Here is a 12289-nt window from a genome sequence, read left to right as displayed (position 1 = left end):
TGATAATATAATATGCATATGTATCACACACCCCAAAAGCATACATGTCACACACTTATCTAATGTAACCTTTTTTTTTTTTTTTTTAATTTGGGAACTTTTAAAACTCAGAAATATGGTGCAATCTAAATTGAAATGATTTTATTGTCAAGAATACTCACCTGGCAGCCTGAGGACTACCCAGTCCTGTAAGATATAAGACATGTTTTCACAAAGCCTCAGTCCTCCTGGCACGTTCTAAAAAATAGCACTGGGTCCTAAAGCATGCCGTCCCAGGACAAAAGAGCTGAGATCTTACCACTTCAACTGCCGGTCTTTTCATTGCTTTTATCTGTAAGAAACTCCTTTCTCAATGTTCTCCTCAGCAAATCATAGCCTTTAATAATTGGCAATCAGTTATGTACAACTAACTAATTTTTTACAATATAGTAAAGCATTCTTACCAACTTCAACCCTCTGGGAGAAAGGATTCAAAGAGCGTTCTGGACATGACTCAAAGTTATTTAAAATTGCAAATCTCTTGAATTAATTAATTTTGAAATGTCTTTGTGTATATACTTAATTCCCACTGATTTTACTAAATTGGAGGGAACGCATATTGAAGTAAGAAAACAGTAGTTATCACTTTAGCCAGCATGGAAAACCAAGCTGAAACAGAAAAGTATTTGCCAAGTAGAAGCCTAAAACCTAATTTATCTAATTGTTGGCTATTAGGATTGTTACTAGGTTTTGATGACCCACATCTGCCCTGGTACCATATGGTCACATGCAGGCAGTAATCCGCCAGGAACTGTGTCTGGGCTGTGGGTCCAGCCAGGAACCCTTGGCGGTAAGAATGCCATCTCCTTTGTGTTCTTTAAAGAAGGCCACGGGTAGCCTTCCTTTTCAGGCAAAGGGCCCAAAGCCCATGGATTGCTAAGAGATTGTACTCAGAAATCCCTATCTCTGTGGAAAAAATGATTCATTTCATCCCATAAAATATCTCCAAAAAAAAATCCCAAAGACATACAAAAATAACCTATTATCACATTATCTCAGCTTGTTTAGAGTAGGTCAAAAAAGAGATGAACTGTCCAGAAAGAAACTCAGCTCCATACTGATCTACTTACTTGAACTTTTCTAGTCAAAGCTAAGTAAAGAATCCTTGCTCTCTTCTAAAAATGGAGCAGCCACCATGAAGAGGAAAACAAGATCAGCTATTCTGCCCAGGAGTACTCTATAGCCCAAGGTGGGCCTGTATCTCCATGATGATGGGGAACAAGCTTGTTTCTGGGCTCTGAGTCCCTTAACCCACAAGTACCATACCATTGTTGTGATTCATTTCTGGGCTCCCCAATCGCTGAGTCTCCAGGTCTCCCCAGTCTTCCCCTATCTGTGCACTGATGCCTGCCATTTCTTCAAGCAAGGGCCAAGGGTTTCACTGCCCTGGTAGGAATGAGACTTAAAATGCCACTGTTCTTGGACTGAAACATTGACTTGGCACCAAGTTGTAAATAACAGAAGACACTTTGGAAAGGTCAGCATTTAGAGCAAGTAAGCAAGGATAGTTGAGAGTTTACCATTAAATAAATAAAAAGGACGGAGAGAATGGGGGTTTCAAGTCCCTTCCACCACAGCTCAGAGTTGCCCCTCTTCCCCTAGCCACTTACAGGCTCATGTGACCGACAGACTGGCAACACATCTTTACAGCATGCTATATCCTGGAGTAGGAAAGTACTACCAGCTTCTGGGATCCACAATTGGCATTCTATTAAATTTTCAGAGCTGTATTTAAAACCCTTAACGTTAGCTCCTACTAAAACCTTGAAACATTAATTTAAAAATATATATTCATCTTGGTTGTATTTCCATAGTTAGTGAAGACCAGTTAGAGGAGAGAAATGTCCTGTTTTGTGGGGTGGGGAGCAGATGCCCAAAATATAGGCCCTTTAAGGGGACAGAAAAAAGAGAGGGAACAGAGATTTTTTCAGCACAAAGGAGTCCTAGAAAATGATCGTTAATTTATAATGCAAATGCGACCTACACAATCACTCACAAATAAGGAAATCGTAATGGAAGTGCTGACCTTCCAGTCTGGCCCTTGGTAACCTGAAGGGATTGCTGACACTGTGTCTCATCGGCCATGAGACACACATTGTGTACCAATTGTGCTTGTAAAGACGACTGAAAGAAATATGCTTCTCTAGCCCTATGTCTCCAGGTACAGCCTCCCACTCGCTTCTCTCTTCCATTTCCCGATTTTTGCTTCTCCCTTCTGCTACTCCTCTTTTCCCTTCAGGTCTTCATTTGTTAAGCCAGTGCCGGTGGCTGAGGCCCCAGCTCATCAGAGAAAAGCAGCGACGCACAATTGCTCTGGTAATGCTGTCTCCTCTCACAGGTGACACTGGTTCCCCAGACACTGTTGTTAAAAGGCCACTGCCGTGTTTTCAGCCTCCTCTCTTCCCACATCAGGAAGTAGCTGATGGTTCGGGGAAGGCTTGGAGTCCCTGATTTGTTCCATCCCTGAGCCGCTCTGTGCTTCGTGAGGTTGGGGGTCAGTGGATTACAAACACTAAAGGCCGCTGTACCAGCAAGGAGGAGGCAACAGACAGGCAGCAGCTAATAAAGAAAGAAAGAGTGGGTGTTGCAGGTAATATGATCATTGATCCAAAAACCCAAGAGCTCAGTAGAAAACCATTTGGACTAATAAGAGGGTCCATTAAGGTGACCAGATACAAACACACAAAAATCAATCATGCCTTAGGAAACCAGGCTTCAAGTTGTATTTGACTTGGAGCTGTCCGTAAATGCTTATTTTAATTGGCCGATATTCCAGCAATTATTGGGAGAAAGAATGCACAAAGACCAAAGCAAACAGAGATTCTAGAAATAAAATTCTTTCTCACCCTAGAGAAGAAGAAAATGGGTTTTTACAGTGAAATACAACCCATAAAAAATACAACTTTGGCCGTTTTATTTTTCAAATTCAGTCTTCTTGAGATTGCCTCATTCAAGGATAATAAGCCTATGATTAAGCAGCTACATGTCTTGGAAAAGCCCCTGTAGTTCTTGTAACTTTTGCTCCCGTCCTAATAGACTATTTGCTCCCTAGTGCTGCCATAATGAGGTACCACAGACTCATGGCTTAAACCACAGAAGTGTGTTCTCACAGCTCTGGAAGCTGGAAGTCTGAGATGAAGGCGTGGGCAGGATTGGTTTCCTCTGAGCGTCTGTGCTTGGCTTGTGGATGGCTGTCTTGTATCTTCACCTGGCCTTCCCCCTGTACCTGTATCTCTGTCTAGGTTTACTCCTTGAGAGTATCAGGGATACTGGTTTAGGACCCACTTTAATGGCCGCATTTTAATTTAATTACCTCTTTAAAGACCCTATTTCCAAATAAAGTCACATTCTAAAGTGCTGGAGGTTAGGACTTCAACATTTAAAATTTGGAAGGAGAAAAGAGCACAGTTCAGCCCATAACACGGACCTCAGATAAACTGAGATACCTAAATTTATCTGAAGTGTATGCGATAAAAAAATGCTGGGAAAGCAGCATTCCAAAATTATTTTTGATGTACCGGTTAATTATTTGGCAATGTACTTGAGGAAAGTCATGCATAATAGCAAAGCAAATAAGCAAGCAAAAATAAGAAATAAGACTTGTATATTATTATTGCTTGGTATTAAGCAAGACTTACATGGAAAACGATAACTATGTGAACATAACCATTTAAGTGTTTAGCTATGTAATTATATACACACACACTCTCTCACACACACACTTATGTAGCCAACACTTAGCTAAAGAGTATTTGATACAAAATATACCTGATAATGCAGAATTCTAAAATTATTGTCCTAATACCAGCATTAAACAATTATAAAATATAATGGGGACATAAAAATAGACTTGAATAAGTTGAAAGCTATATTACATTATCACATTCCTGGATGGGAAGATTCAATGTTGTAAATATGACCATTCTGCCCCCAAACATAAATTCAATGCAATCATCATCAAAACACAATAAAATTTTTACGGAGATCGACAAGCTGATTCCCAACTTCGCCTGGAAGAGAAAATGTACAATGATAATTAATAGAACAATGATGGGGGTCCAAACAAGTGACAAAACATACTATAAATCAGTCCCAATTAATGCAGTCTGATATTTCTACAGGTATAAAGAAATCAATAGACTAAAGCAGTACAGAACAGACCCATATACATGTGTGATTTAACACACACTAGAAATCGATTCAAAAAGATGGAAAAAGGACCAACCTTTTAACAAATGATAGTGTGACATTGACCATCCAAATGGAAACACATAAAATTAGATTCCTAACTTGTGATACTAAAAAAAGAAAAAAAAATTATAGATGGGTTTAAAGACCAAACATCACAACAAATCATGAAAGTTGTAGATGAAAATATAAAATAGTTGGATAATTGGAGGCAGAGAAGACCTACCTAAGGAGATATAAAACCCAGAAGCCATAGGGGCACATGCATGGGTGGCTCAGTTGGTTAAACATCCGACTTCAGCCCAGGTCATGATCCTGCGCTTTGTGGGTTCCAGCCCCACATCGGGCCCTGTGCTGACAGCTCGGAGCCTGGAGCCAGCTTCAGATTCTGTGTCTCCCACTCTCTCTGCCCCTCCCCAGCTTGCACTCTGTCTCTCTGTCTCCCCAAGATAAATAAACATTAAAAAAAATGTAAAGCCCAGAAGCCATGAAAGAAGTTCCTGAAAATGTAATTGCTTAAACATTGATTGTAATTGTTTGAAGAAAGGCACCATTAGCAAAACTAAAGCACCAGCAAAGGATTAGAAGACAACGTCTGCAATATGTGTAACACCCAAGAGCTTAGTAGCCAGAATATGTTAAGATCCTACTATGGTAAGACGGTAATAAAAATAACTCAATTTTCAAAAATTGGCAAATAAAAACACGGTAACACGCTCATTCTTGATAGTGACAAAAGGAATGGGAATTAAAAGAGCATATATGGTGAAGGGCACCTGGGTGGCTCAGTGGGTTAAGCGCCAGACTCCTGATTTCAGTTCAGGTCATGATCTCGCAGTTCGTGAGTTTGAGCACCTCACTGGGCTCCGAGCTGACAGTGCAGAGCCTGCTTGGGATTCTCTCTCTCCCTCTCTCTCTATGCCCCTCCCCTACTGGCTTCCTTTGTCTCTCAAGTAAATAAAACTTAAAAAAAAGGAAAAAAAAGAGCATAATGAGACTCCCCTCTCCCACCCACAGGCTGTAAAAATTGAATAGCATGACTGTATGCAGTCCTGGTGAGGGTGGTACTCCCAAGGAAAGTGGAATTGGTTGTAAATAGGGAGAGTTTTTTGAATTGGCAGGGTTCACCAAAAGTGTTAAATATCATGACCTTTGGCTAAACAACTTAATATCTAGGTATCTATCTTATAGAATATTCATGAGCATCAAGATATTTGGATCACAATAGTTACTGCAGTATTTTTTGTAAGACAGTGTTTGAAACAACCGAACTAGCTATCAACAGAACAAGTAAGCTCTGGTGCCTCTTTCCTATGCAGTATTTTATAGCCAGTAGGAAGGGGAGGGGACGTGAAAAGGTGTTTTTAATGTTTCTTATCGTTTTCTGTTCTATATAATTCTGTGGATGTTTAAAATATTTTTAAGTGGGTTAATTGAGTAATTTTGAAAAAAAAAAAGGTCTTGAAATAAAAGAAAACACAGGTGGAGCAGCTGAGTGCAGCTCTTCATTAAAGCCAATCTTCTTCCCATGTGGTGCCATTTTGTCTCTTCATCGTGAGCAGCCGGCAGAGGCTGATGGGAAGAGCTCCTGCGTGATTCTAGACTTTCCTCGCGTCTGAGGCTCCCGGGGACCCTCAGCTTTCATTCCCCTCTACGTTTGGCTTTATAACAGTTCATTAACATTTTAGCTTTGTCTTCTGATGGCTGCTTTAACGGCAGCCAGCCACTCTTCAGGCTCCTGCAAAGGAGAAGAGTGTGGGTTTTCTGTCTCTGTGCAATTCTGTTCAACTGGTTGCCTTGCCATCTTGCACAACATTTGCCTCCAGTCTCAGGAGCTTAAGACGGACAACTTAGTGGTGTCTCCAGTTTACAGGTCAGGAAGGCCCCTGTTTGAGAGCTTTTATTCATACCGATTTCAACCGCTCATTTTAATCAATAGAGTGAGGGGTTAGACCCACAGATTTGGGAGTCAGACAAAGCCTGGATTATAACTCAGCTACAAGTTTAACTTCGGGCACCCTCATCCATAAAACGGGGATGATATTGACAGCACAGCCTACCTTATAGGCTTGTTGATTAGATCAATGAGAAACACACTGCCTGGAACACAGACAGTTCCTAACAAATAATTGTTATTTTCCAGAACCTGGTGGTGGGATACAACATCTAGCAAGACGCACGTCCTGCCCTTGAACTCATAGAATAGCGCAGGAGAAAGAAGCGTAACCAGATTCACAGCTAAAATCTGCCTTTTGTTCTCAGTGCTATGATGGAAGCTTTTATTACCAGAGAAGTGCTCAGACCAGCTGGGAGAAGGCAAGGTCTGAACCAAGTCTTAGAGGGGAAGTGAGGCCAGGGATTGGGGTGTGGTGAGATGCTGGGCAGGTGGTAAAACAGGGGAAGGGGCTATTTGGGGCAGAGGGAGCCACAGGAGCAGTGGACCCTCTTGATGGCTGAGGGGTGGGCAAGGGCAGTGTGCTGTTAGTTTGGAGGGCGGGACAGGGAGTGGCACCAAGTGAAACAGCTGGAGAGGCCAGCAGGGCCGTGAACTTGGGAGTCTCAGCCTTGTCGGAGGGCCTCTGAAAGGTTTCAGTTGGGTTAGATTTTTAGAGTATTATTCACAAATAGATGTGATCGCTGAGGAAAGGATGGATTGGGGTGCAAGACAGAGGGGCAGGGAGACCAACTAGGTGGATGTGGCCAGGACAGTGAGGCGAGGGATGATGTGTAAAGAGGGGTGGCCTTGATGCTGTCAACAGGCAGACCAGGCAGGGTCTGGATGAGTGTGTGGAGTGGGGGAGGGGAGCTGTAGACGGAACCCAGGCTCCAACACAGGGCAAGAGCAAAGTTGTCAACTTCGTGGAGTCAAGATGAAGGAAGATCTCAGAGCAGGCAGCCCAGGAAGACTCGGTCTACTCCTGAGTGCTCCCCAGAATGAGACACCTCCCGTTACGGCAGTTCGGATGCTTGCCTTCAGACTAGTGTCCACTCCATAAAAACAGCAAGGATGTCTCCACCTTCACAACAAGAAACACATAGTAAACACATACAGAAATAATCCTCCAGCCCCCTCCCTCTACCAGGGAGAGAGCCCCACTCGAGAGAGGTTAAGGGAGTTGAGGGAGGAGTTGAGAGCTAGTGGCAATGTCAGGCCCCAAACCTTGGTCTCCCGTATTCCCAGGAAACCGTTCTCTCCACTGCACTCAGGGAATAGCAAAGCTGGCACCAGAGTGGCACCAAGGGAAGCAGGTGATGGCAGATGGAATTCTTGGGTCCCCAGGCGTGAAGTGGCTGATAAGCACTAGTTTGTGCTAAACTTTTTCCCTTGAGTGTTGGAGGAGAAGTCCCCTTCCTGCTATTTTGAATCAAGCTCACTTTAAATTTTTTTTTTTAATGTTTATTTATTTTTGAGACAGAGACAGAGCATGAACAGGGGAGGGGCAGAGAGAGAGGGAGACACAGAATCGGAAGCAGGCTCCAGGCTCTGAGCCATCAGCCCAGACCCCGACGCGGGGCTCGAACTCACGGACCGCGAGATCGTGACCTGAGCTGAAGTCGGACGCTTAACCGACCAAGCCAGCCAGGCGCCCCGAATCAAGCTCACTTTAATAGTACTGTTTGAACAAAGTGGGCTGGAAGCCCAGACCCTGCTCCTCCCCTGGGGAAAACCTGTTCCTCACCTCGCCTGCACCTGCGAGCTGCTTTCATCATATGAATCTATAAGCTCGTAACCGATGACCCTCTCTGCAGAGGGGCATATGAACGCCCATATCCTCCACCCCACCACAGCCCACCTTCCGCAGCCCCAGACTCTTGCTTCAGTCTCCTTCCCACTCTACTCCTTCAGCCAAGCTACCCTTCCAGCCTGGCCAGCCCACACTACCGGGCCAGGTCTATGCTTTGTGCCTTGGCCCGTGCTCTCCTGAGCACTGGCCAAGGAATCAGAGCCGATGCACTCCTGCCCCCTCCCCTCCCTCCTGTGGTCTCCAAACTCAAGCCCTACCCCTGGGATTTCCCACTCCTCTGAACTTCCCCACTATTAATAGTATCTGTTACACCATTTAGCATTGAATTATATTTTGGTTTGCAATATTTTTTCCTTTCTTTTTAAAGTTTATTTGTTTATTTTTGAGAGAAAGAGAGAGAGAGAGCACAAGCAAGGGAGAGGCAGAGAGAGGGAGACAGAATCCGAAGCAGGCTCCAGGCTCCGAGCTGTCTGCACAGAGTGGGACACGAGGCTCAAACCCACGAACTGTGAGATCATGCCCTGAGCCGAAGTTGGACACTTAACTGACTGAGCCACCCAGGTGCCCCAATACTTTTTCCTTTACATTTTAATCACCTCCTCAGCATGCTTCATAATGAGCATACAGAAGGGTCCATGGGGCACCATTTAACCTCTCTGGGTTTCCTAACCTAAAAGGGCTAGGGAAGAATTTGCTAGAACTAAGGAGCCTTCTAGGAGAATATAGATACTACATTTAAAAGAAGCCCAGAGTGCTGATTTTGACTCAGAGGGAAAGATGTGTATGTATGTGTTGGGGGGCCAGGGGTGCTGATGCTGTTACTTAGAACTGTTTTCTGGAACAGTCTATCCTGGACACCTGAGTGTTGTGCAACGGGACTTGTGAATAAAAGGATCCAGTCATTTCTCCACAATCTCTGCTGGGATATTAAGGAAGGAGCTGGCCTGCTGTGGCTCCCTTTGATGGAAGGCCAGCTTCCCCATTTGGGAGCCCCAAATGGGGTTCTAACATCTCAACTGCAGGGGAGAAGACGATAACCAACTGAAAGAGGGCTGGGTGCAGAGCCCATCTCTGGCCACAGAGGAACAGCAAAAAAAGCTGAGGGTAATGCTCTTGTTAGCGCAAGTGGAGACCTGGCAATAAACAGAAGTATTTAGAGAGCACTTTTGACAGAGCATTAAGGCTCTGCCTGAGCAGGTAGAGAGAGTGATGGTGACGTTTGGACAATTATGGTTCAATGTGACCCCATCCGTACCTGCAGGATCACACTGGGCCTTGTTGAAGTTGGTAAACTTGGTCAAAAGCCCAGGTGGAGAAATTCCAGTTAAGGTTTTGGTAATTGACAGCTGGCCCTTAGCCCTTGCTCTCAGCGCACGAGAAAGCGCCTCTCTCCACTGCTCCGCCAGGGGGCAGGAGAGGTCACATTACACAGAATTCCGAGGAAAAAACCAAACTTCTCCCCCAAACTGGGTTCCACCTCAGGAAACCGAATCCTCCAGCTGTGGCGTCCCAGACGCCCGCCCCGACACGCCCCTCGCCAGCCGCCTCCCCCTGCGCCCCTGCCCTAGCCCTGTTCTGTCGGGTGCTCCTCCGACCGCCGTCCCGGCACCTCTCCCCGCGTCCCTTGCCCAGAAGATGAAGGTTTGGCTGCTGCTTGGTCTTCTGCTCCTGCACGAAGCGCTAGAGGATGGTGAGTAACCCTGGGCGGGGACCCCCAACCCATATCCTCCCTCAGCCCACTCTCCTCCAGCCAGCTCTTTCTAGAACTTCTGACCTTCCGAGGCTCAGCCTTGGATCTGCCCCGGGACACCTGCCCTATTTTACCTCCCTCTCTCCACCCCACCCCCCCACCCCCACCCTCCCTGCGCTCCCCTGGGATAGTGGTAACTACCCCAGCCCTTCAGATCCCCACCAGGACCGCCCAGCGCTCTCGGAAGGCGCTGGGAGGGCGAACCGAGCATCCCCTGCCAGCGTCTGGTCCAGCCCCCAGTGTCAACGTGTCGTTCTGGGAGGTGGCGCGGGAGCACTGGATCGCTCCCACCTCCGCGCACGCGTTCACCCAGGGTCTCGGCTTCCGAGGGCGCGGGCCACCTCAGCAAGGCATTTGCTGATTCTTTGCCAAACTTTGAAGTGTCCTCCTCCTCCCAGCCGAAGTCCTGGATTTGTTTCCTACACCACTACGGGCTTGAATCCTGCAAGATCTACCTATGGCTTAGACCGGATATTCGTGTGCGCCTATCTGGGCCCACCCTGTTGCTTAGATTCACAACCACAGGGTCAGTGTGTGTGTGTGTGTGTGTGTGTGTGTGTGTGTGTGTGTGTGTGGTTCTTCTTCTTCTTATATCTATATATATGACTTTAGCATTTGTTTGGCTGGCTCCATTATTTATTCAAATAGTGTTATTTATCTATACAGTACATTTGGCACCTGAGTCCATCCTGGTATCCTGGCACCTTTGGAATTCCTCAGCTACAAGCCCCGACTTTTGCTTAGTTTTGCTTGAAAGCAGCTTTTGCTGTTATGCAATCTCACTCTGGCGCTATCTCAACCTGGCTCACGTCTTAACCACTACTCCTTCCTGACCAGTTCCTTTATTGCCTGTGAAACTAGAAGCATTTCCCGCCCCCCCCCCCCCGCCCTCCAAAATTCTAGTTTGCAAAGTCCAACATGGTTGTGGGGCTGGCAGCTGAGGAGAGGACCCTCCGGCCTAGAGACTCGCGGGATACAGTGTCTGCAAGTGCTTCTGCTCCAGGAGAAGCCGGCTTTGGCCCGGGAGGAGCCGGCATGGGTTCATGTTCTAAAATGCACTATTAAAATGCCCCTGGCAGGTCCTTCTATGTGGTTGCTGAAGGGACAGAGATGCAGAATCTGGTGTTGTTTTTGGAATAGGGCAGTAGAGAGTCAGACAAAATAACTTCAAACAGCCCGCTCACGTGGTTGTACCCTTCACCCAAGATGCCCGCCTCCGGGGCCCAGGAGGCAGCCCCCCCACCCCCCGCCCGCCACTCCCTCCCTGACCGCTCCCAGCCAGTATGTGTGCAGACCAGGAGAATGATTGCAAGCATCTGCCTGAATCAATTAGCATCTGTTTAAGTCAAATGTGACTCAATAAACATTTATGAGACAGGGAGAGTTGAGCACAAAGCGAATATTTCATAGAAAATAATGGACACGTTTCAGGTGTCGTAGTACTGGAGCTTTGTTTTTCAAAGGATATACTGGTTATCAATAAAATATTAAATACATGATTAGAAAAGTAAATCTGCTTCACTAAATTATGTAACCGTTTTCCTAAACCTATTAAGAATGTTTTTTTTCTTTTCCCCTGTTTTGAGTTATCATGGGGCTGGCTGGGCCAGGAACAGGCCAGTGAGAGAGGCACATACAGAAACCCTTCCAGGGACAATCTCTCATGGGTGGGCTGGGACCTGCTGCATCCTGGGCCATCCCAAAGCACGCGCTGCGGACACGAGGCCCGTGATACAGCTTACCTCACTGCCTTTTGCTTTTCCTATCACTTCTAGGAAAGATCTTCTTTTTTTTTTTTAAGTTTTTTTTAAAATGTTTATTTATTTTTGAGAGAGACAGAGACAGCATGAGCAGGGGAGGGGCAGAGAGAGAGGGAGATACAGAATCCGACTGTGTGTCTTCATGTGGTGCCATTTTTTATTTATTTTTAAGTTTATTTCTTTATTTTGAGAGAGGCAGAGAGAACAAGTCGGGGAGGGGGCAGAGAGAAGGGAGAGAGAGAGAATTCCAAGCAGGCTCCACACTGTCAGCTTGGAGCCCGATGCAAGTCTCAGATTCATAAACTGTGAGATCATAACCTGAGCGGAAACCAAGAGTTGGACGCCTGACCAACTGAGCCACCCAGGCGCCCCATATGGTGCTATTTTTATATAAAGTATAAAATCGCAAGCGCTTCGCCAGCTTTTCATTGTTTACATAAATATTTTTTTATCCAAGGTCAAGAGCAAATCCATAAAAATGGATTTGTCACTGTTTTGTTGAATTTACCCCAGACCTTTGGTCAACGCTAGTGTGATCTTTGGTCTAACGTGGGTTTATTTTGTGTCCTATAAGAAGGTTCTCTGTCTGGGAGGCCTGCAGAGATTTGTTATGATGTGAGGGCAATGTAGCCATATGTCTAAGGAGGTCAGGAGGGAGACGCTGCTGGTGATTCTTCAACCAGGACTCTGTACCATTTTTATGCCTCAATGTATTCCTGGGAAAAGGAGTGTAAATATTAGTTCACAAATCCATATAATGAAAAAAGAATTGTAAACATTCTCATCACCCATGAGATTACATAATG

At 45.6% G+C, this 12289-nt stretch overlaps 1 protein-coding gene across 1 annotated transcript in view; it reads left to right on the top strand.

Moving 5' to 3' along the window:
- Positions 1-9409: 9409 nt before the first annotated feature.
- PDGFRL (platelet derived growth factor receptor like) overlaps positions 9410-12289 on the top strand; it is a 70878-nt gene continuing 67998 nt past the window's right edge. The window contains exon 1 of the mRNA XM_019466729.2: positions 9410-9663. Coding sequence (XP_019322274.2) covers positions 9609-9663 — 55 coding nt within the window. The 5' untranslated portion in view covers positions 9410-9608. The remainder of the gene's footprint in view (positions 9664-12289) is intronic.

Source organism: Panthera pardus, unplaced genomic scaffold (assembly GCF_024362965.1).
Source record: "Panthera pardus isolate Hobbes unplaced genomic scaffold, ASM2436296v1 HiC_scaffold_13, whole genome shotgun sequence".
Lineage (NCBI taxonomy): Eukaryota > Metazoa > Chordata > Mammalia > Carnivora > Felidae > Panthera > Panthera pardus.
The sequence above is the reverse complement of the archived record's forward strand: the minus strand, read 5'-3'. Positions and strand labels throughout refer to the sequence as shown.